Source organism: Crocodylus siamensis, chromosome 7 (genome assembly GCF_052110815.1).
Source record: "Crocodylus siamensis isolate JL-2025a chromosome 7, ASM5211081v1, whole genome shotgun sequence".
NCBI classification, from domain to species: Eukaryota; Metazoa; Chordata; order Crocodylia; family Crocodylidae; genus Crocodylus; species Crocodylus siamensis.
The window spans coordinates 58,096,602-58,121,866 of NC_143401.1; the positions used below are offsets into that span (position 1 = coordinate 58,096,602).

At 40.5% G+C, this 25,265-nt stretch overlaps 1 protein-coding gene across 5 annotated transcripts; it reads left to right on the forward strand.

Moving 5' to 3' along the window:
• Positions 1 to 6: 6 nt before the first annotated feature.
• Positions 7 to 25,238, forward strand: FAM149B1 (family with sequence similarity 149 member B1). Of its 5 annotated transcripts, XR_016443649.1 has the most exons (16): positions 7 to 239; positions 4,159 to 4,263; positions 5,339 to 5,471; positions 6,269 to 6,411; positions 7,145 to 7,264; positions 7,878 to 8,048; positions 9,988 to 10,175; positions 10,414 to 10,547; positions 11,159 to 11,212; positions 11,694 to 11,806; positions 12,927 to 13,151; positions 17,549 to 17,675; positions 18,098 to 18,220; positions 18,453 to 18,563; positions 19,361 to 19,442; positions 21,546 to 21,599. XR_016443649.1 is itself a non-coding variant. In XM_090058454.1 (15 exons), the coding sequence occupies exons 1-15, from the start codon at positions 190 to 192 to the stop codon at positions 21,617 to 21,619; spliced, it is 1,842 nt and encodes a 613-aa protein (XP_089914580.1). In that variant the 5' UTR covers positions 80 to 189; the 3' UTR covers positions 21,620 to 25,238. The 5 variants fall into 5 exon arrangements, 4 of the variants coding, with proteins under 4 accessions (XP_089914580.1, XP_089914581.1, XP_089914583.1 ...); XM_090058454.1 differs by lacking the exon at positions 18,453 to 18,563 and having other exon boundaries at positions 80 to 239; positions 21,546 to 25,238; XM_090058455.1 differs by lacking the exons at positions 11,159 to 11,212; positions 18,453 to 18,563 and having other exon boundaries at positions 80 to 239; positions 21,546 to 25,238.
• Positions 25,239 to 25,265: the final 27 nt, after the last annotated feature.

A 25,265-nucleotide genomic window follows, 5' to 3' on the forward strand; every position in this document is an offset into this window, starting at 1 on the left:
CTAGGGATGGCGGCCAATGGGGGTCGAGTTTCCACTAGCGCAGTAGTCTCGCGCCCGGCGCACTGCTACATCATCGCCGCGCGTCAGCGCCAGCGCCAGCGCCAGTGCCCGGGCGGGGCGGGGCGTCGCCATGGCTGCTGCAGGCTGTGGCGGCGGGTGGCGCGGGGGGCCACGCTGAGGCGGCGGATCATGGTCTCGCGATACACGCGGAAGCCGGTGCCCCCCGAGGTCCTGGAGACGTGAGTGAGGTGGGGCCGGGGCCGGGGCCGGGGCCGGCAACGCCACCGCCCTCTGGCGCGTCCTGATCTCCAGCCACGGGCTGCCCCGCCTGGCCTCTCAGCAAGGCTTGTCCCTTCGCCCTGGGGTAGGAGAGGTTCGGTTGGCAGGACAAGGCTTCTGCCAGCGGAGGCTCTGGGCGGCGGACTGCAGTTGCCGGCCCGGGCATAAGATGCTCCTGACTTCCGAAAAGTGTCCTGGGCTGTGTCCTGGGCCCGCCCGCCGCGTCCTACAGCCTGACACCGCGGCCCCAAAGTGTGAAGCGCTTTGGGAGCTTTCTGATTGGGCAGCACCTGGGGTGTACTGTAGACACGTGTCATCTTCAGCCAGGGCAGTTAGGATAAAGTTATGCGGATTAGTATCCCTCCCACTTGGGATAAACCAGTTGTTTAATTTACAGAGATTAGGAAGGAATTTCCTGGATGAACATATTTTTGACTCGGGAACAATCAGAGAGGTAAACTGCTGACCTCATGTCTACTGAGACATTAATCATGAAGGCCCAGCTGCGCATGTGGCTCAGACAGACCACGCATGAATGTCCAAGTAGCTCCTGTTCAGTAGAAAGTGTCCAGGGAAAAAAAGGGGAGTTGCCTAAGAAAGTACTCCAAGGATAGCCTAATGACCAGGGATCCTGTTTTTCTCTGTTTATAAAGCCCAAATTCTTTGATAAAAAAAATCCAAAATCCAGTCTGCAAGAGCTGATTTGCAAAAAGGGCGGGAAACCCCAACCCTGGTTGGAGGGGGAGGGGGAAGAGTAGGGCCTGAGCCTCTGAGGCAGCCGCAGCCGGGCTCAGGACCACACTTGGCCTTTGCCCCTGGAGCATGGAGATAAGTGGGGCTTGTGGCAGGGCTGGGGAAGATAATTGGGGGCTGAGGGAGTTGTAGGTGCTGCTGGCCCCAGGCAGCACATCGCAGTTGGGGGCAAGGCCGGGGGGTGAGGGCAGGGGTGCCCCTCTGGGGGGGGCTTTGCAGGCAAGTGAAGTGGGGTGCAGTGTGGTGGTGCCCACCGTGTGCAGGCTGCACACATGCTGTCCGTCCGGCTCCCCAGAGGAGGGGGAGAGGGAGGCTGGCATGCAGCCAGAACACAGCTCCATGGCCAGCTCTGCAGCCACGGTGGGGGATGGGGGCTTGGGCTTGGGCTTGCACACAGCGCTGCCGCTTACCTGGAGGCCCTTGATGGTGGTGATGGCCACTGCCTACAAAACCTCCTGCTGCCACTGCAGAGCTGTGCCCAGAGCTGTGCGGCCAGCCACTGGGTGACAGCATCAGTGGTGGTGGTGGCCAGGTGGCGCACACCTCATGCTGCTGCTGCTGGCTGCAGAGCTCTGGGCATGGCTCTGTGGCAGCAGCAGGTGGGGTTTGTACACAGTGGCAGTCACTGCTGGCACAGGCAGCCCCACAGGTAAGCAGCAGCAGCCGCCACTGCTGCCACCAGCCTGTAGGGTGAAAGAGGAGCTGGAGTGACTGGGGCACAGGGGGTGGCTGGTTCCTGGGCACCAAGGCTTAAGTAACCCAGTTGTGGGCCATCTTCACTCTACTCAGCAGCCACGATGGTGGTATTGGCAGCTGTGACATCCTGGGGCATCAGTGGGGGGCAAATGCCAGCATGGGGGCAGAGTAGGGCTGGGCCCGGATATGCTCTGTATCTTGGCTCATGGTCCCTTCCTCTTGCCCCACTGGGCAGGCCTCAGGCAGCCCCAGTGGGGCAAGGAGCCAGGCTTGGGGCCTGCCCTCAGGGGTTGTGGTGCTGCAGGGGCCCCCCAGCCCTGGGGACACTGAACTGGGAAGGACGGGTTGCATAGCCTAGGTTGGGGGTGTCTGGTGCACCCATCCCTGGGGTCTCAGACCTTGCCACAGGGGCTGCTGGATGGAAAGCATGTGTGTATGCACTGTGTGTGTGACCCAGATGTCTGGGTTCTGTGAGCATGTGTCTGTGTTTCTGTGTCTTGGATACCTGGGTCCTATGTATGCATTTGCCTGTGTGTGTGTCCAGGATGCCTGCATTGTGTGTGTATATGTGTGTCTGGAAGCCTGGATGATGTATAGAGAGAGGTGTGTGTGTGTATGTGTGTGTGTGCACATGCGCCTCAAACCTGGGTGTTGTCTGCATGTGTGTCCGAGAGGCCTGGACTCCATGTATGTGTCCTGGATGCCCGGGGTATGTGTGTCCCGAATGCCCGGGGTGTGTGTGAGTGTCCCAGGGGTCTGGGTTCTGAGCACATGTCCCAGACACCGGGGGTGTTGTATGTCCCAGTATCTGTGTCACAAATGCCTGGGTTCTGTGTGCGTGCCCTGCTCTTACCCACAGCATCTGCCCAGCAAACCCCTGCCCTCCAGTTCCCAGAGCTCTGTGGCCCCACAGGCTGCACCTGGCAGGAGTCAGAGGCCATTCTGGGTCCAGGCCACCAGGTGGGGACGATCTGGGCCCCAGCCAGGCTGCAGCCTCCCCTCCCCAGTGCTGGGAGCTGCTCTATGCCTCTGGGCACCCCAGGCTGAGCTAAACACCAGGCTTGCGGGAAGTGGGAGTGGGGCACTTGCAATTTGCAATTTTTAATCAGATAAAACCAGGATCCCTGCTAATGACACACTTAATTTTAGTCTAAGCTACTGGCTAACTCTTGAGTTCTCAGCCAGACATAGGCAGCAACAAAATGCTAAGGTGAGGGAACCACTAAAACAGATCCCCGGGCAGGAAAAGCATGGAAGATGAGGGGTGAGTCTGTAGCGACAGCTGGTTAACTTATATTGAGTGCCCTTGCAAATGTACTGACAAAAGGTACCCGTTGTGCATAGATTTGTGCGGTCATTTGTGCATCCATTTTGTGCTCGGCTCAATCACCTTAACTGTAGCGCTGTTACCCTTGACCAGTGGTTCTCAGTTTTATCAGACTCAAGGCACTTCTCATTAGATTCAAAGCACACCTTGGAAAATGCCAGCACTTAGCACTGCTGGCCCAATCCCAGCACATGGGGCAAGTTGTGGGTGGGGGAGGAGAGGAGCAGTACTGGCTTCCAAGGCCTGATCCTGGCATCTGGGGCTCTGTCTGGCCTGTGGACCAACTTTGGACCACTCTTCTGGCCAGTGGGGCAAAAAGGTTGAGAACCACTGTCCTAAATCATTTGGTAGTAGTCACTGTTGGAGAGAACATTTACTCCAGCATCCAATCTGTTAGGGAAATCTCTTATGATTATGTAGCAGCATTACAGGGATACCACCTCAGGAATTAAATGTAAAAACAAAGATATTTTAATAACTTTCAGCTTGGATAGTACTAAGGAATTTGGCACTATACTTTCACAAATTAATGTCATAGGCAAACCAAGGCTGCAGTCTTGCATTGTTTAATTTTAGGTTGAACCCTGCACCACTGCAGAGTGTACTGAAGCAATAGCACTCCTTTCAGGAGCAATGCTTAAATTTATATTTTCACTGATAACTTCCATTTTCTCCACCTTTTGAGTTCAGATGTGCACAAACCATGGTTGATTTAAAAGTCATGAGATTTTACAAAATAATCAGATTATGTACTTTATATTTGCTTTATTGTTTTGCCTTTTGGTACTGTCATTACATTTTCAAACTTTCCCACAGCCATGAGGGCTGGAAAGCATATCTGAAAAAACAAAAAACAACAAATAACAGTTGCTTGCTATGGCTCAAGTTTAAGGTTTGGTTGATAATAAAAATTGGTAAAAGAGTACTGGTAGATTGTTAGTGTAGTGACATTAATGTGGGGACATAAAGCAGGTCCAGCTATGTATGCATACAGTATTTTTCTTGAAAGCTAGTAGAATCCTTTTATGCCCTAGAAGGAGTTCCGAGTTGTGGGGTTTATTGTCACAACTGATGTCACACTATGCTTTTTTATCTTGTTTTAGACGGAGACTTACAAAAAATGCCTTAGCACAACATCGCCTGCCAGAACTACTAGATGACATTTATCCAGCTATCCCAAGCACTGAAAGTTATGAAGAAGCTTCAAGGTATCTGAAATAGCAACAGACACTTTGTTTTTTGTCTTAAGAGAATAAGATAAACAGACATCTTTTGATTCTGTCCTGAGATATCAAAATGATAAAATTATGTCTATAAAATATCTGTAAAAATTATGCTTGCAATTACATCATCAACAATATAACTACATTACTAATGCTTGATTTTCAAAGATAGTACCATAGGCCTCAGTCCAGTAGGATAGTTTGTTCAGACTTTTGCATCTGCATAGATGCTCTTGAAAATGGGATGCAGGAGAGCCACAGGGGTCTGGATGGATGGAACTGCTTCCTAGATTGAAGCCATAGTGAAGTTGGAGACAATTTCATCCCAACGTTTTCATCCTTTTCCAGCAGCTTAACCCAGGCTTGGCTGGGATGGTCCAAAAAGGGATGGTCCTGCTTTGAGCTGGGGATTGGATCCCCTAATGACCTCCTGAGGTCCTTTCCAGCCTTGTTTCTTTATGATTTCCTACTATTTTTTACCAGGACATTGACTGTGTTCTTTACTAGTGGGTTCATTTTGGCTGAATGATGTGGTACATTTCTCAAAACCTAGTAGATATGCATAGGAGCACATCCATTTTGGAATAATATTCAATATAGATAATACATCTGTTTTGTCATTGGCTTGTAAATGTTGTAGATTGAGTATTTTATATTATAAAGAGTTAGGGACAGTAATTTTTGAGAGGTAACAAAATTGAACTAGTATTTATCTACATAATCAAAGGTAGAAAGGTAGTAAAGTAACTTGGACTTTGAATTTTAAGAGCTCAATCCTGCAGCCTTTATGTACCACTGAAGCCAAGCCAAGTACTTTTTAACTTTTGTAAATTTACGTCAGGGTCTGGGCTAGATGGGCGTATGTGCACTGTGGTGATTGCCCAAATGCCTGCAAATTAAATATTTATCGCACAGAAAGGGCTTCTGAGAACTAAGCTGTGATACATATTCCCTTTTTGTACACAAAGTAAAAAGTACTTCACCTACTTGTGAATGTCTCTAATTTATTTATCCACCTATAAGCATTTTTCCCCTCCCCCCTGCATAATCGGCATTTTAGTGAGCCTGAACTCTTGAAGGATTCAGATTGTCCAGCTACTACATCAGCTGACAATGGAAACTCATGGTCTGCTAGCCAGAGTTACGCAGGCACCTCCACTGAAGGCAGCTCAGTCTTCTCCTGGGGCTATGATGTGAGTAGAACACAGTCCTCCATATTAAATACAGGAAAGATAATGGAAACATTGTGTTGAGTTAAATTAGCATAGTGAGTACATTTTGCAAGCTTTCAAAGTTAAAGTGAGAGCCCTACATAATGCTATAGTATTAGTCATGGGAGAAGAAAAGCTCTTTCTCTTAACTCTCCCTCTGACCCTTCCTTACTGTTTGCTCAGAATATATCTAGGAATAATAGATTCAGTATTATTAGGTTAAAGCTTTCAAAACATAAGTAAGTTATCACTTGCTGGCTCTTGATTATCTATTGGTTTCATAAAGTTTTGGTAACCTTTTATATTGCTCATAGAGGTTTTTTGGTTTTGCATTCGTTGGGGTTTTTTTAATCCTTGCTACTGTTGTGGTCCTGATTAGTATTTTCCTGTATCATCAAAAGATTAGAAGGATCATATTTGTTATGTTTCTAACTGTTTTTCCTGAATTGCCATGTCTCAAAGGCCACGCAGTTTTCTTTTGCTATTATTTAGTTAAAACAAACATTTCAAAACCTTTGTTGTTAAAGCAGCCAACGGAGACTGTGCTGGTCCAAATTTTGTATGTACTATTGTATCAGCACTTACATCAGTCTGCATTGTCTCCAGTGGAAAGATGATCTTATGTGTCCGTATGTCAGAGAGGTCCCTATTGTTTAGATCAATTCTGCTAAAGTTTAAACAAATGCTTTTTTTTTTTCTCTCCCAGTTTGAGTTGCTTTACAAAAAATACCTCAAATCTTGTTTTGTTAACCTTTTCTGGATAATGTTTTTTTTTCAAGGAATTTGACAAAGCTGCTACACTACAAGTCCAGCAGATGTTCAGACAGATTGATGAACTTTTATATGAACAGAAAGCAAGTATGCATGTTGAGGATCTGCAGGAAGAGTGCCAACAGTGGACATCTAGCTTTCCTCATCTCAGGTATTTTATTGCTGGATTAATGTTGGCAATATTACAGAACTATAAAAGAGCTGAATTTCTAGTGGTAAAAAAGTTTTTATTTTAAACATCATTAGAACTGTTACAAATATATGTAATGGTAACAATGTAGGAAGATAAAGTATGTGGTCTGTCTAATTCAATAACTAATTTCGCCATTATTAATAAACAGCCCATCCAGTGCTATAGAGCTCATAATTATTTGGAGTACTGTTGTTATATTCATCTGGCTTGCACCTTAAAATAATGTTTGAAAAAGATGCAAGGCATGGTAATTAGTGGTATATGTCTATTTTTTGATATTTTACTTGAAAAAGACTAAAATTTCCTCTCTGCAGATAAATAGCTCATTAGTTTATGAAGGTTATTTGGAGATTTACATCTTTTGCTTACATTTTTAGCTCTTGTACTTTGACAGATTTGCTAATATTGGAAACATTTAATATTCAACAACAATAAAACCAAAAATTCTCTTAATGCAAACTACATGTACATTTTATCAGTAAAGTAGAACATCTTTCAGATGAGAAGTTTGTCAAAGAGATCTATGAATATGAGAACAAGCAAGCACACTTATTTTCTGTAGTCTTGGTGTCCACATGGATTCCTAGTAATATGTTCAGTGTCAAAATTTCTGTTTATGAATCGGGCTAACTTCAACCATTACTCTCAGCATTTTCTGACTTTTTTTTTAATGTTCTTTTTAATATCGTAGGATACTGGGAAAGCAGGTAGTAATCCCTACAGATGAAGGGTATGGATGGTATTCAAGTTCACTTTCTGGCAACTTAGGTTCCTTAGACATAAGTCACGCTCCAGAAAAAGATTTTAGTGAGTAAGTATCATTAATTCTCCTTCAACGTGCAAATATATGAAGACTATACTATCCAAGGATTGCAAAGATCAACTTGTTTCTTAATTTATGAGCTGCATATGAAGTCAAACATCAACATTGTTTTGGGGAGAGTATAGTCTGTTAGTTAAAAGAAGTATTATATTACATTCAAGAAGGTGTAAGGCCTTTCAACTAGGCCTATCGTTGTGGTACGGTAGGCTAATAAACAAATGTACTGACTTTCAGTGTTAGCTTATTGAGGATTTGTATATACAGCAGCTGTTTTTGTTGCCAATTTATATTATATTCTTATGAATATTTCTAAGTTGGTTTAAAGATACAAAGCACTATTTTAGCGTAGTGTTTATTTAAACTTGTTTTTATAACTTCTTCTTTGAGCACTTTAGTAAGTATTAAAATACAAAAATCTAAGAAGTTCATAGCCACAATACACAGGATAATTGTCGTCCTCGATACTTGTCCTATGGCAACCCAAGCAAAAGTTTCCATGCCTCGTAATCCACTTCGAAGAAAAATCTGAGTGCTCCTGTTATAAACAGAATAGCATGTTCCTTTTATTTTCTGATTTTTGACAGAAATTTTCTGTGTTCAGGTTTAGTGTTTTTGGCAAGAAGGTACCTCTTTCTGTTACTCCTATTCATAAAGGCATTGACTTTTCAAAATCGCCTGTCCTGTGTTCCATGGAGAGTGAAGAAAGTGAAGATGGGGTGATTGTCTCTGAAGGAATAATGGAAGAATATTTAGCATTTGACTGCAAAGATGCGTAAGTATTAAATATTAAAATATAAAGATACAAGTAATACTAGTGGTCTGGAATTTCTGCTTCTTAATGATAAGACATATTGTATTTGTTCTTGACATTGAAAGATCATCCATGTGATAGAACACTTGTTTCAGAAATCTTAGACCTGTAGAGAAATTTTAAGTCATCTGATGGAAAAGAGCTAGGAAATGATGTATATCTAACCAAACCCTTGAATTAGTATTTTTGCTATGCTGTGTTTTTCCTTCAAATTTTTGTATCTTCTTTTTATAATTCTTTATGCTATTTCTTCTGTGTTTATTCCACAATAACCAAAGGCTGTTCCTGTTGCATAATGGTCTGTAATCAGTAAATTTATCTACAGGGTGCTTTTCTGCCTATCAAGTTGAAGTTTATTGTTATTTGTTAAGCAACAGTGTGCTTGGTTCCATTTCTGCATTTTGGTGTCCAGACTGTTGTTACTTATATGGTATTGTGCCTTTCCACTTCCTCAGCAGCAATTAGGAGTTATTATGGACTTGGTATTTATAAAATAAATAATAATAATTCCCATTTGCTTCCAGCAAAAGGAGGACATAAAAGTTTTTGGTAAGACCTGCCACTTTATGCGACTTGCCCAGTGCAAGCGCATAGCTTTCTTCTTAATAAATAAGCATGAACTTCTGATTGTCAGTTAGTTTTGAGTTAATTTGAAAAAAATCAAAGAGCCACTTACTTTTACGGATTGTGAGTTTCATACTGATACATGGCATGTATCAGTTTCCAGAAGAGACTTGGGGGTCATGATTGACCACAAGATGAATATGAGCCACCAATGCAATGCCGCAGCTGGCAAAGCAAATAAAATCCTGGCTTGCATCTACCGATGCATCTCAAGCAAGACCCAAGATGTCATCCTCCTGCTTTACTCAGCCTTGATGAAGCCACAGCTGGAGTACTACATCCAATTCTGGGCTCCATACTTTATGAAGGACGTGGAGAAGTAGGAAATATGCCAGCAGTGAACAATTAACCAGCGAAGAATTTCTGAGGCACTTTTAATCCCTTTTAAAAATATACTTCCTTTAGTGCTGGCCTTTTTTTGTTTTCAAAGTTTGTAGCTTTCTGATATTAAGTACTGAATCAAGTAGCAGATACTGATGCTGTAAAAATAGCTCCAGTCTCTGCTTTTTATTGTCATGTCATTTGAAATCTCTCTTGGCAGCTATAGTATGCTCTTGCATGGAGTAAATGTCTCCCATGCTTCAGAGCTCAGTAGACTGATCCTGTAGAAGATGTCATAGATGGGGGCCCTAGCTACTGATGAACTAGCAATTGTTTATTTCTCATTATTTGAAATTAAATTATTTTTTCCTAAGTTTTTAATGGCTGTTAGATCAATAGGCTGGAAGTTGTAATACAAAGCTGTAGTTAGTATCCCCTCTGTCTCTAAACATGGCGCTGTTAGATGGTTTCTAGTTGTGAGGTAAATAAAGATTACTATCTCACCAGAAGTGCCTAGTTTATAAATATAAATATTTGTTTCTTACATTGAATTCCTCATTTGTGAATCTCAGATAATTTTGTAAAAGAAAGTAACTATCATTATACTCATAAATTGAGACAGCTCATGGAGAGGTAAAATGATTTGTAAAGTAAGTTAGTAACAGTCTCTGGAGTAGACTGCCATTCCGTTGCCATATTCAGCATAGTTTGCTGCCTATGAGATTGGATTCAGTGGGATAGCTAATATTTGTTAAGTGTGCTGTCAGCCCTCAACAAACTAATATTGTATGAGAAATATGACATGTTGACTTCAGAGGAAATAGTCAGAGACACACATTTATAACTAACATCATAACCAGTGATTAAACGCAGTAAATAATTGCAACAAAAAGTGGGGAACAGAGAAAGCAATTAATCTAAGTCTAGGTATAAATCTTTCTTCCTCTCTTTACAGGGAGGAAGAACTGCATGAAAGGAAAATGGGACTCCCATTTGATAGACAGAAATTAGGTTTTCCTCCTGTCTCTCCGTATCACTGCATGAAAGATGCTGTGCTCACATATGTGTTTGATGATGTATGGAGTGAAGTCCTGGGCTATATGGAAGAGTTAGTCTGCAGGCACTGGGAAGGAGCAGTCACTGGTAAGGGTCAGTTTTGAACTTAAATTTGAAAAAGATACAACTCTGTGGAGCTTTTAAAAAAAATCGAATACTGTGTGAATTGCTTAACTAATAAGCATTATCTTTCTAGAATCTGATATATGCCTAAATACAATATTGGTACTGTACAGTTTATTCAAAGTGGATTTTAATTCCGTAAAAGTATCAGTGCTTACAGTCTGTAGTGATTTGGATTCTTTTCTCTTGTTGTTTTTCCCAGATGATGAAAGAAATATTATAACCATTGAAACAATAAAAACAGATTCTCAGAGCCCTTTTAGGCAGTTTGAACCTATGCCATTGGTATTACCTCGAATGCCACAAGCTAAAATACCTGCCATCACCTCAAATCTGGTAAGCTCTACTGGCCTATTAGTTGGCTTCAGATTGAGATGAGATGAGATGTCACTGCTCAGCAGGCAGGATTAGTGTTTCCAGAGGAGAATTTTTGCCTTGAATCTTTAAAATTAGGAGCTGCCTTTGTGTGATCATTTCTAAAACTTTAGATCTGTTATTTCTCAGTCATTTTTTTTTATTCCTATTTTTCTGTTTAAGTCTTCTTGTTCTGTCATGTTATTTATAGTGGACCAAAACGTAGTGCTTTTTAGAAACCAGTAATGGTTTCTATTGCTTGAGCTGAATTGTGAGATCCTGATTAGTGTGGATGAAAGGCTTCCTAGACGTGCTTTCCCAGCTATTTCCAGGGATCAGCTGGAGATCAGAACCTATATTATTAAATTCTAAATAACTTTCCCTTTATAAATATTTGTCTTTTTTCCTAGCACAGCTTTTGGGCCTGCATGCTCTACTATAAGATTAGATGACTTTAAAATGCTGAGACCAAAATATTACTTTCATTTAACTAATTTTTAACTCAACTCTTTCCTCTTTATTTCTTTCTCCTCACTTTTCCTGTATAATCCTTTACCACTTCCTCATGTTTACCTTACTGTATGTATGTGTAGTGTCCACAAGCCAGATGTGGCCGCCAAATCAACAAGAGGAGAAAAACACCTCAAGTATGTATGCTGGAGAAATTAAAGTTGTGTTGTTCACGCTATTGGTATTCCTATGGTGGGTGGAATTTGAAACTTTTCTAGGTCAGCCTCAGAGGACTTTCCAGTTTTTATCTTTACATTATATATGTGTTCAGACATATTGTAAAGTGGGATCATGATGCTGATTCCCCTACAGCAATTACTTAGTTATTTATGGACCCTGTCACAAGATTGTTTTACACAAATGGAAGCCTCAGTTGTGAAGTTTTACATATAGCATGTAGCACGGCAGTAGATATTTTGCATAAAAATGTATACAAAGTATTTTCCAGGTGAATCTTAATGTATTCCTAAAAATAATACACTGTGTGGTATGATATACATGTATAACAATATAACTCTTTCTTTGAAAGGACTTGACTTCTGTTTTCCAAAAGCAAAAATGTATGCTTCTTTATCATGTCAAAAAGTAAATTTTAGCTTTTTTTTTTCTGACTTGCAGACAAATTTCTCTCAAGGATCAAGTGGTAGCTCTCAGCACAATCTAAATGGTTTGATGATGATACATGGGATCCACTTACAGCAAAGAAATCTGCCTTTAATGGACAAAATATTGTAAGACTAGTAGCTTTTTGTCTTTGTAGAAGTGTAGAAAACCAAAGGTCTCGAATGGTAAAGAAGAAAAGTAGTGGAGATCTTCTGCACTTTTGAATGCTGATTCAGAAAGCTGTTTAAACATGTGCATAAGTGTGTAAGGTGATGTGAAAATTCATTGAAGTTGATCATGTGCTTAAGTTAGGCACTTGCTTATGTACATTGCTTAATCAGTACCCAGGTCTGTTTAATTTACTATAATTTCTTAGGAGGAGAAAAAAAGATGAAGTATTGATGGTATTTTTAATGTTGTGATTGGATGTTCATATAAAAACTGTTTGGCTAGATAGAGAACTTTGCGGGGAGGGAATATGCTATAGCATTTTCTTCTCTTCTTGCAGTTCTACCACTGTACCACTAGCAAGCATCTTTCATTTCTTGTATCTCGGTCTAAGAATGGCCTATCTTGCCAAACAGTGCGAATTATGTGGTAGATCTGTGATGTGCAATAGATGAAAGGAGAGCACTAAACATCCATTTCTGACCTAAACATGGTTTTAACTTGGTCTACAGAGGAAAAAATTAGTGGCATGTGTGTATCTATCTCTTTCTCTCTCTCTACCAGCCTACCTACTTTAGCTACCTAATCCCAAGGTGTTAAGAACTTTTTGTTTATTATTACAATTGGTTTGTCACTTCAAGAGCTGGTGTCTACATCACAGCTGATGCTAACTGGCATCCTCACTGTCATTCACCAGAGAGGTCAAGGTATGAATGAGCCTGAATGTGAAAACTAAATTGTCTTTCATCCCTGGAGATGAATCTTTTAAGTCTGAACTAACACAAGCCAGGAGGGTGAGAAACTGACTGCTGTCTGTGTTGTTTCTGTATGTAGCCTGTGAATAATAACAATAATGCTTATATTTCTAGGGTCTTCAGTCTGAACATTTCAGGATTATTAAGAATAACGTCCAGTTTCTTTCTTACCTTATACCTTTGTAGCATAGGCAGTAGCCTATTATTCAGTGTTACAAAAGGTTTACCAGCTGCATTGATATATTATGTTATCGTTGTATGTGATGTAGTGTGTCATAATGATCACATTTATATATATTTCATTTTGATTCTATGATTCTGTTAGAGATATGGATGACAAACCACTCCTGAGGCCAGGCTCCAGTTCCCTTCTCTCAGCCAGAAGTCGACCAAATCACCCTCTAGAGCTCAGTACATCATCTCTATCATATTCTGCTCATTCCACTAGAAGGCGAAACCCACCACCACGCACTCTGCATCCTATCAGCACTAACCATTCTCGCTCTGGAACACCAAGGTCCATAGACAGTGTCATCAAAGGAACACGATTGTATGTTTAAAAAGAGTTTCTTGTCTTGAAATTATCAGGTTTTTTAAACCAAGTCTGTGTAAAAATGGAACAAAAAAGGGTGAATGGAGAGAAAGCATATGATTCTTTCTAATCCAAGCATAGTCCCCTGAGAGAGCTGAAATGACTCATTTTGTTAAAATTGACCAAATATTTTTACTGTGCAACAACCCATGCTTTTATAAACTGCCTGAGCCAGTGTCGCTCAAGCAGCATGCTGAGGTGCCTTGAGATCCTTTCTAGGGTGCTGTGAGGTGCCGCACAATGTTAGCGCAGTTTGGTATGCAAACATAATTTACCCAAGAAAAACCTAGAGATTTCAATAGGAATCCATGATGTTAAAACCATTTTGATCTGTTGTGGTCCGGGTTCTTTGCAACAGAAGAATTACTCTGTTATTTTTTTGTAGTGAAAAAACAAGTGAAAAGTGAAAGCTGGCATTTTCTGAGGGCCTCAAGCTTGTCAAGGGATGGCCTGAATCTAAAAAGGTTGAGAACCACTGGTGTAAGCAATTGTGCAGTTCTGTTTAAGGGAAACTACATCTCTCCATGCTGTCTAACAACTGAAGAGCAGACTTCATTTCATTATTGTCTATCTCAGATTGTACATTTTCACAAGGAACTCCCCCAGTGACAGCCAGTTCCTGTGGATATCCTGTTGATGCCATGCCCCATCAGTATAGATGTTGATGCACACCGTGTTGTGTTTGATGTTCAGTGATCCTTTTTCAGAGCTTATTTTAAAGACAGATTTAATAATGTCTGGTCTCCTTTTTGTACTTAACTATCTCTTCCTACAGTTGACCCAGACTAAATTGTAGAGAACTTGCTAATGTTAGAGACCCCCCTCTAAATCTGACTGAAGCGAATGGAAAGGCTCTTCTTGACCCTTATGACCTTTGGATTATGTCCAGAATTGTAATGTTTTCCTATAATCTGGCTACATCCAAATGAGGCTTTTATACTTTTCCAGCCAGCACTTGGAAGTGCAGCTAGATTACACCCTTCCCTGGTGTGTAAGCATCTAGTGCTGGATATACAAATGCCTTGTTCTGAGAAGCCACGGAAAAATACCAAAAATCTCTAGTTGATCTCTGATGTTTTTGCGTCCTGTGACGCACCAAAATGTTATAGTCTGAGAGCATTACTAGTAAATTTGGAAGAGTCACTGAAGTTCACAAACACTAAAAATCTTCAGTTTGCGAAAGTGAATCAAAGCATTTTGTGTTGAACAACCCCCAGAGCCAGCCTAGTGGCAGTGTTTTGTATGTATTTCTGACAGTAATGTGACCTTTTAACTTTGAAGCACCTTTAAGAATAGTTTTATTTTTTCAAGAATTGATCCAGTCTGTCTTCAGTAAATCCTTTTTTGAAATGTTGTTCTCATTGTAGATTATCTTTCTGTATTCAATTTTTGATAATATTTCTCTTTACTGTCCTTAATTTTATATTTCTTAAAATACTCCTTTTATTCTTGGCATATGTACTAAATGCATGTAGTGGGTTCCTAGGACAGGCTTTTTTAATGTGTTGGTTATGCTTTCAAATTCTTTTAATGCATCATTCCAGAATGACCTTTTGACCATCCTATAGCCATATGTATGTAATAACATCTCAAACACTTGTCTCACAAGCATGGCCTGCTCATGTAGAAGGCAGCTATAAATTGTAGTGCAGCATTTTTAAAGTAGAATTCTTATAACTTGTTCTTATAATTCTATTTTTGATTAATATATTCTAGTTGGAAAAACTTTTTGAACTTTTAAGTCATCACATATTTCTTCTATAGGGAGATTTTTAGACACCTTCCAGATAAGCTGCAGATTTCTAATGCCAAATTTTGTATCTGTATTTTATGCCTTTTACCAAATTTTGAATGTGTGGGTTTGGGGGGCGGGATTTCTGTGTTGAAGAAGAATGCATTCTGGAAAAATGCAGCTGGCCAGTGAAACTTTGCACCTAATTAAGATGCCACATGCCAGGCAAGAACCAGTAGTGCAGCTGGACAATTAATGACAAATTATTAACAAAGTGCAGGTAGTCTTACACATTACAAGTAAATATGTAAGGTGTCTCAAAAAGATGTATTTATTTGTTTTGCTTAGTTGTTTGCTACTATAACAAGTGTCTGTATTTCAGGGATGAACATTTTAAACATCTATAGTAGTGTACCTTTTAAGTTGTTCCTCTTGCTTTCTAAGGAAACAGGTATCAGCACTCTCAATCAATATACCTCTGTATTACTGATGACTAATTTGTGTACATGATTTTTGGGATACCTTATGTGTTACAACCGAATAGTTTAAAGTACTTCCCTTTTTGCTTTCTTGTCAAACTTAGATTGGGTGTCGTCTTTGCAATAGTTGTTAATTAATCATAATTCATACTGAAAGGAGGGCATGAAATGCTATGCCCAGTCTTGTTTCAGATGTTACTGATCCCAACAAATGTTTTAGAGAAATACTGAACTCAAGCTAAAGAACTTTTTAATTCTTCTCTTCCACTCTTTCTGTGAAGTTCTGAAACTGAAATTATGACATCACAAATAATAATATAAATTAGGAAGAGAAGTTGAGCTCTGAGGAATAAAATCTTTTGCTAAAATACACATTTTAGTAGCATCTCTGTAAAGTTTAAAAAATATATATTTTGTAATAAAGGCTGTAATATATAGGCCCCCTCAAAAAAGAACATTAGCTCCAATTTGGCCCTCTCAAGACACTTTTCATTAGTTTAGCATCATTAATTTGGTGTTTGTCACCCCTTCTGGGGCTTGCTGGGCAAAGTGACAGAGCTGCTATTCAGAAACGGTCAGTGTAAATAGGCCAGTTGCATATGACTCAAAGAGGGAAGACATAATGACATCCTGATGTGCTCTGGGCAGAAAGTTTGGTAGCAGGGTGACTTTTACCAAGAAAGCCAGGATTCTAGGGATGAAAGAGGGAGGGAGTTCAGCAGTACGTATTTGCAATGTATTTTTATCTACCTCTGGTTAGATGAGCTGCTGCATTCTGAACCAATTGCAGCTTCTATAAATCTTCCATTTCCAGCCCTAACCAGAGAGCATAAAGTAGCAGTTCATCCTTGAGGTAACAAAGACAGATCTATAAGATGCTTCTGGCTCCTGCTCTAGTTTCGTTATTTGGGCACAGTGTGGTTGGCAAGTTGCATACTTCCCACACGATCAGTGGAGAGAAGTATCAACTTTTTCGATGGACAGTGGGTTATATACAATATATAGCCAATATATTTACTTATTTGCAATGAATCTGAATAGTTTTTCATCCATTTAGCTACTTACTTCTTTTAGACACCGAAGTAGCTAGATGACGTCATTTGCTTAAGGTGCAAACAATACGCATACCTGTACGTCACCAATATATTGCTGGCATTGGAGCCTAGCTTATACCATGTCATGTTCTGTCTTTGTAATTGAACATAGATATTGAAGTGATTCTGTAGATTGAATATTGAAGGGATTCTGTAGAAAGGGGTGTGGGGGAGATTTTGGTGAGTACAAACAGTTCTTCGCAGTTCTATGACAGCCTCGTCCTTGACTCTTGATTCCTTCATAGGGGGAATAGCAATATTTTTGCAATCATCTGCATTGAAGGAAATAAATAAATGCAGCACAATTAATGTTTTGCCACTTTTCAAGGTATGAGATCATTCTTCAATATCTCAGTATCATACCTAGGTCTGTAACCTGTTTGGGAAGATTCTAAAGTACAGCTAGTAGGTAATTATCATACAATCATAGAAAATTAGGGTTGGAAGGGACCTCAGGAGGTCATCTAATAAGTCCAGCCCCCTGCTCAAGGCAGGATCATCCCCAACTAGATCATTCCAGCCAGGGCTTTGTCAAGCCAGGCCTTAAAAACCTCCAAGGATGGAGATTCCTCCACCTCTCTAGATGAGATTCCTCCACCTCCTAGTGAGAGTTTTTCCTAATATCTAATTAGGGCTGTTGGATCTGGGCTACTATTACTTTTCCCATGACCTTGTTTAGGATTGTGGTAACCTGAGTCTTTGTTTGGTTATTGATATTACTGGTGATGTATTGACCAGATTATACTATCTTAGAGTCTCTAGAGGGTTCTCCTAGATGGACACATTTACAACATGCACAAAAATCAATGTTAAGACCACTAACAAGGCAACACTGACTACTAGCTAAGTTTTATAAAAATATCTTTTCCAGTTTAGTCCACTGTGGATCTTTATGTCTTTATGCCTAAGTCTCCTGTACCCAGTATAGCCTGACATCTCGCATTACAATTCAGCGTATGTTATCACAAGTTTTATAATTTCATTTGCTTGTATCAGTTCTGTAATCTCTGGCATTAATATATATTTTTTGTTTCTACTGGTCGGTTCTAGTCCTACTGCATGTGACAAGCTGTCGTCACCCTCCTCTGTGCCACTGAGCCGAAATAATGTTCTGCCACCTATTAGTACTACTGATGTAGTGGAGCACCTGAGCACTGTGGGATCCCAAAAGCAAATGGTAATATCCCAATTTGTATGTCAGATGAAAATGTTTTGTTTTATTTTTTGGAAACAACACAAAATGTTGATTTTGTCTTACTTGGCAAGTCCAAGAATCCTTTGTTGGATTTTGTTTCTGATTTTATATTGTTATATTGCCAGATTTATTGTGTTGACAAACATTCAGCATAATTATTATTATAATCAAGATAATAAATGTTAATAAATACTGCAGTAGTAAAAATAAACTATGAATTTTGACCTGCACTGGGTCAGAGTTGAGTCTTTTAGGATCCAGTGACAGTGCAACTATTTTGTATTTTCTGTTAAGTAGCTCACAGATGATTAGGCTCTGTTTCCTTTTGATTAGACTTTTTATTTTCCTTTTCACTATCCAGCTGTAATAACTAATCTGACTGTTAATTTTCTTTTACTTTGCAGAAATCCCAAGGGACTTCCAGTCGTGCTCATAGCGCAGTAATAAATGAAGTTAACCAGCAGCCACAAGAGAGACTTTCCTTACCTGATAATTTCTCAAGGCCCAACACAACACATACATTTTGGGTAAAGTGGCAAATGTAACCAAATGGTGTCCACATCCAGAAAGATTGTTTGGTAGATTTCTGCTTTGACAGTTAGCACTGATAAACAGTTAAAGGAGAACTGGATGGCCCAAGTGAATGGTGACAGGAAAAGAGTCTGTAGTCCTTGCATTATCAATTTGGATCTTCCCAGCTTGGTAGAAAAAAATGGCTCCTGTGAAATGAGAATCTGGACTCAGTTGAGTTTCTTACAGGTTTGGTGTCCTCACCATGAGAGTCCCCATGCTGGCTTCCAGTTGCAAGTGTACTCAGCCAGAGAAACTGTACTCTGCTCCTAGAAATATTTCTTCCACAGCAGGTTTGAGGTATACATTTACAGAGAAAGTAGTACTGTCCCTGCTTGTGTTCATTCAGAACTTATATATAGATACACTTTGACCTATAGCTAAATAAAATTTCAGTCTTCAGAGCTGTCAGTGGGCACTTTTTATGAACCTTATGTTTGGAGGAAAAAAAGTGGTTTACACTGTTTTAGACTTAGACTTCTTGGCCCATCTACTTAACCTTCTGAATAGCTGTAGGATAAGTCTCAGAATTTTCTTGAGCGACTACACTTTTTGTTTTAATAGTTTCAGATCAATTTTGTTATTCGATGCAGCTTTATATAGCTTTTTCATTTACTGGGAGATGGTCTGTTTGACGTGTTGTCCCATCTTTTATATATATGAAAATACAACTTTCACTAGTTTTGAATTATGCATCAAAGGTAATGTCTAGTTTCCAGTTATGGCTTGAGCTTTGTTGAATGACTAGCTGTGAAAACACCTTCCTAAGTCTATTTTGAAATGTCTCTACCTTCAGAAATTCTAAGACTGATGATATGGGCTTGTGAGGCTTCTAAGCAATGTAGGTAGGGGTAGACTAGGAATAGGCAGTGACCTCTCTCCCATTTAAAGATACTGATTTATTCCAAAGTATAAATCTTTTTTCCTCTTTGACCACTTCAGCATAAGTTGTGAACCTAGTGTTCTCCAGCATCAGGAAAAAAAACGTTGGTTTTAATTTAATTTTTGGTGTCTTTGTGACTAAACGATTTGTTAAAAACCTGTTATACAAATGACTAATATATAATTAATAATAACAAATATATTTTATCCTGCAGCCAGATCTGCAATACCAACGTTCTTGCACTATTATTGATTATACTAATCAACTCCAGACCACCAGAGGATCAGCAGGCCCAGGTACATGCATAGCATCAGTTCATTTTTAGTGAAAACACAGGGACCATTTGAGAGGCAATTTTTTTTTTGTGTGGGGAGGGAACTGAAAGATCTTAATTGTATATAATCAATCCCCTTTTCAACTACAAAGTTATTCTTTGTCCTAAGCTGCCTTATTATTTTGGAAATGCTGATAATACATTGCTTTTAAAAGCAAGCTATTCTTATATGCTTACTTTACACCAGAGGCGGATAATTATTTTGGGCTGAGGGCCACTTACCGAGTTTTGGCAAGCTGTTGAGGACTGCTTGGGTAGCACCGGCCCTTGACAGGTGTCCCTCCCCCTGGTCACCATCTTGTGACTGGAAGTCCAGTCCCCTAACCCCTGACCTTTGTCACCAGAAGTCCCTCCCCTTGCCCCTGGAAATACTCTTTTCAGCCAGGGGTTTTGCCATCTCAGAACCAGAAAAATACCAAATTATATTCTAAAAAGCAAACATTTACAACATTCATTCATTTAAAACAATATTTTTGCCCTGGTTTACATGTGTTTGTGCAAAGTAGCTAAAGGGGACTGCACAAAGCTTAAAATGAAGTCTTACTCTTGTATATTGTAGGAAGCATGGGGGGTGGGTATAGGTTTGTGGGGGGCTGTGGGTGTGTGGGAGGGTGTGGGTGTGCCTGTGGGGGTGGATAGGTATGGAAGGTAGGTGTGGGTGGGTGTGGATTTGTGGGGTGTGGGTGGATATGGGGTTTGTGGGGGAAGATGGCTGGGGTCTGTAAGGGGGTGTGAGTGTGGAGGGCTGTGTGTATGGCATTGCGATGGGGGGAACACGTGTATGGTGGAGTGTGCATGTGGGACTCGCTCTCTGAATACACACACACCCTTCCTCATTGCACACACATGCACACAGTTTCTCCCTCCTTCATTGCTCTCTCTTGCTCCTTCTCTCATTGTACAGATGAACACACACAATCACACATACCCTCCCACTCCTGGCCCGGGGTGCCAGTGCGGGCCCCATGCTCTTGTGGTTCGATGATGCGGCCAGGGGCCACATGGTGCTAGAGTGGTCGGCGGTGGGCAGGAAAGCAGTGAAAGCTGCAATAGGCAAAGACTTCTGGTTGGGGGTGGGGCAGGGCCAGGCTGGCTTTCCTACTGAGTCCTGCCAGCTTCCTCTGGGTCCTACTGTCCCTGGCTCCTGTCATCTTTGACAGGCAGCCAGGAGCAGATAAATATACATTTTCTAAATTTTTTTAGAGGCCGAATGGGCTGGCAGGCTGGATGAAGCCCACTGGCAGTATTTTGCCCGCTCCTGCTTTACACTAACACTCTCCCCACCAAAGACCAATTCTCAGGATGTCCAAGACCTTTAATTAGAGACCTACTTAAATTGTGACTTTGTGATTTTTGCAGAAACTGCAAAACAGCAGTCTCTGCAAAAAATGGCATTGGCCACAAGTTTCCAGGAAATCAACTGGGGAAAAAAAATATAATGCTGGGTCTGGGAGCCAACAGTCCTCGCTGCAGGAGGGGAAGGTGCAGGAGGGGGTGGTATGAAGGGCAGTGATCAAGACTGTGGCTGCCACCTCATGCCTCTGCCAATCAGCGCTGAGAACAGGGCTGCACGAAGGGCAGCCAGCAGTCAAGATGGCAGCCATCCCTCCTCTCTGTGGGACCTCTCACCAGTCAGTGCTGAAGAGCAGGGCAGACATGGAACACCCACAAAATTGGCTGTGCACTGCAAGCAGATCACAAAAATTGCTTCCTCTTGCTGCAAGTTAGGTATGGCCCTACCTATAATTTTTTTCCTTTATTTACCTCTAAGGTTTATTACAGCATAACTTTCATCTTTAGGTCCTAAGAAACAATAACAAAACAGTGTCAACAGAGAATGTTCATACTATTATTTCACTGCTAGAAAGTTTTTCAAAGGATGTAGTGCATTACAGTGTTGCATATAAAAACCTCGTGTTTTCAAATTGCAACTAAAACTTGCTGGTAACAAACTTTAGTTTTTTAAATTAGTACTCTAACATTAAGATAAGCAGATGTGTGCATTATTTTGATTCTACCTGGACCTGGAATAGCTGTGGTTAAAGTTCTACTTAATCTTTATTAGGTTTGCATCTACAAGGTTCTGTGAGAACTCATAGCCGAGGTGGATCTATTACAAGAAGCAGACAGGGACTTTGATGTGCTCTGAAGAAGGATTCTTCCATCTCCAGTGACCATGTCCAGAATGTCATGAATAAGTGCTGAATCTCAGCAATGTCAAAGTTGTTTACAGAAGAACTTACAAAACATCTTTCTTTATGAAGTCTTATTTTGTATAATATTTAGAAGAAAAAAAAAACCAAAGTACCTGCCAAAGATTACAGGAGTGTAGCTAATTTCAATTTTCCACCAGCAAACCAAGTTAGTGGATGCAAATGCTTGTATTCTCAAAGGCTGTCAGCTATTCTGCCAAACCGTTGTTGAATAATTATTGCCTCGGGACTCTTTGGGCACATCCACATTTGGTTCCCTGGGGACAACTAGCAGTGGCGCACCTTGTGCTGCAGTGAGTTGCCAGATTGCCCTTGGTTGAGTAGGGGAGGATAGCCCCAGCAGCCTCACCTGGGGTCCTGGGGACCAATCAGGGCTGCAGCTGCAGCAGTTCTACCACATGGAGCCTGGCTGGCTGGAGCGCAGCTCTGGGCAGCCTAGCTCCGCTTTTCAGTAACAAGTGCTGCCTGAGCGCGCGCTGTACCACTTTCGTGGGGTTTTTATGACCCCTAGATATCCAGGGGTCAAAAAAACCTGTAGGAGAAAAATCCAGCTCAGCACACATTTGGGTAGTGCATCCTTGCAGTGCAGAAACACTGGACTGTGCAATATGTGGCACTGCCAGCATGTTTGTGGCACCACATACTGCAGGACCACGCTCATCTGGGCATGCCCTTTGGGTCCATTGTTACAACAGTGGGACTACAGGAGCAGCTGTCTACTCACTAACTTAAGTAAAAGTTATTGTACTCTCCCAGTAATATATTTATTTTTATAGCAGTCATTCAGATTTTAAAAAATCCTTGAAGTAAGATGCCTGACAGTGTTGCTGTATCAAATATATTAGAAAATAATATATTCATTGCATGTACTGTACTACTCCCTGTTCAACTTTGTTATTCAAGTAATTTTGACAAACTTCCTGAGATAGGTACTAAAGGTTGAGTTATACATTAAGGAACAAAATCAAAGGTAAAAAGAAAATGTTATATTTCTAAAGTGGCAGGCTTAACTGTAGTGTATTACCTTCCCTTTCTGTATTATCCATTAAAACCTTTCCACCAATGACAAAGGAGAAACTTTTCAAGGGGCATAAGCAGTCTTTTACACCAAGTAATTCCAGGCAATACTCAAAGTAAAAGAAACTCTTCTTTGTTTAAAGTGAAATATTTTATGATGTAATGTCAGAGGATACATCTGTCGGTCTTAACTTTTTTAACAATTAGTGTCTGTTTCAGTATGCAGGACTTGTTCAGCTTTGCAGTTCACTGCTAGACAGTTTACAGCTATAAGAGATCTACATACTGGGATGTATTCAGTTGTAGTGAACAGCGTGGTTTAAATTAGTCTTACTTCAGTATGAAACTTGCATTTCATGTGTAACTTAAACAGCATTATAAATTTAAAGTAGAGATTAGCTCCAGGACTTACTTGTACCGATAAGTGTCAGGCTACAGATAAGAGACAAGGTCAGTCTTTTATTATATTTTTGGACAACAAATTATCCGGCTACCATGTGAAGATAGTTGCTGCTTTGTTAAACAGAAACTGAATCACTTTTTATATACAATTAAAAAAAAAAAATCAAAACCCTTTTCCACTAAGTTTCTACTGAGTTTGTAAGTTTCTAAGTTCTAAGCTTCCACTGAGTTTGTAGTTTCACGCCATCACATGCAATTGAGAAAACTGGTATCTTGTCAGATAACTTTCCTGTTCTTTCCTGCAAGAAAACTGTCACTATGGAACAGAATTGATGTTTACAGACTGAAGTTCCTGTCAAGGGAAAGATAGCCAGATTCCTGGAGAGGGAACTATTTCTCCATCTAGTTCAAGCTTTTTCTTGTTTGTTGGCTTCCACTTATTTTCTTTTTCCTTCTGCGTGAATAGAAGATAATAGAGAGACGACTCTTGGTGAAAGATTGTATAGTTAAAAAAACAAACTGAACCAAATGAATATCCTAATTAGCCCTTTATCCCAGAAGTCTACAAACTCAGCTGCAAGGAAGCTAAAAGGCTGTGCTCTGCATCTGACCTAAAGTCCCATGAAGCAGGAGTGGGATTGAAGAAAAGCTCTTAGACTTTTTGGGACCTTTCAACAACTCTGCAATTGCTAGATCCCTAAAGATTCCATTCGTTAAACCTCTCAAATTCTCTGATATTAGTTGCACAGGATACCAAAACACTTCAGAATTAGCTGAGTATGTTTATGTATGTACCATGTTTATGTTAGTGCTCTGGTAGATGCATGAATTTTCTGCATGTAGTTAAACTGTAAATCCTTTTATAGCCAAAGGCACAAATAATTTTGGTTATTATGCCTGTTACATGCTTTATGGAAACAAAGAAAAATAAAGCTTGGTCAGGACAGTTTTATTCAGTTCATACCAAGATGTCCTCTTTTTAGGGACCAAAATAATTTTTCCATTGCTCAAGGATTTGTTACAATCCACTAACACTTAAAGGCAGCCTGTAAATTTAGCCTGAATGATGTTAATGCAGCTAGTAACTTGCAGGTGTAGACTGGGACCAAAAGACAAATTACAAAATCCAGTGAAGTGCAATTCAGCTTCGAAACATATACAGTTCCTATATTTTGTATAGAAGGTTGACAAATATCTGATTTCCTTGGTGAGACTTATTTTCCATTAGTTGCTATAGGAGGGTAATTGCTAAAATGCTATAATTACAATAAGGACTTAAGATAACAGCATAGAATACTGCTAGCTTCCTGAAAAAATATATTCTAAAAATTAAGTTAATTGAAACTTGTTAAAACTCTATCAAATTTCAGAACTAATCTTGGAAATCTATAAGCATTTCCAGCAGCAAAGGCTCATAGCACATTCCTCCCCCCGCCCCGATTTTTCTTAATTTCTGTATTACAATTAAATTATTAAGTGAATACCCCTTCAAATTTATATCGCTGCATAATATATGAATTTCTGCTGCCTTTAGAAGTGTTTTTTCTTGATGAACTTATCACAGGCATATTCTCACCCATTAGAATCTTCTTGGCTTCATCCATACACCTGGTTCAGAACATTCTTGTATCTTACAAATATTTTATTTTGAAGAATAATGAACTACTGAGCTTTTTTAATTCCAATTTTAACTTTGTAGTACACCATGAGAAGTATTAATGGTCCTGAAAAACACCCGATTGCAGGCAAAGGACTCATAACTATACCAGTGAAGTGAGTTCTTGTCTTCAACAATTAAAATGATGATTTGACATCAGTGCACACAAGGCTTCTTCAGGCCAGCTTTTGCTCCCTGACTAGCTAGGTTCTTAGCCAGACCATACCAATAAGAGTCTTTAAATAAAACAAGCAATCAAAAACCGTATCATCTCCTCCCAGCTACAGGGAGGGGTTCCCTGTAGCCCTGGCTTTTCCACAGCAGTCCAGCCACTCTGTGCAGCTGATGGCTGAGTCCACTGTCTGACAGTTTGCTCCCCCCCGCTGCTCTGTCTTAGCTTTTTAGAGCTCCCAGTGATCAGCATCTGCTCTTTCTTAAGGGGACAAGCAACCCTGTTGTAGTCAGATACTGCAATACTGTTGTTACCACTATACTT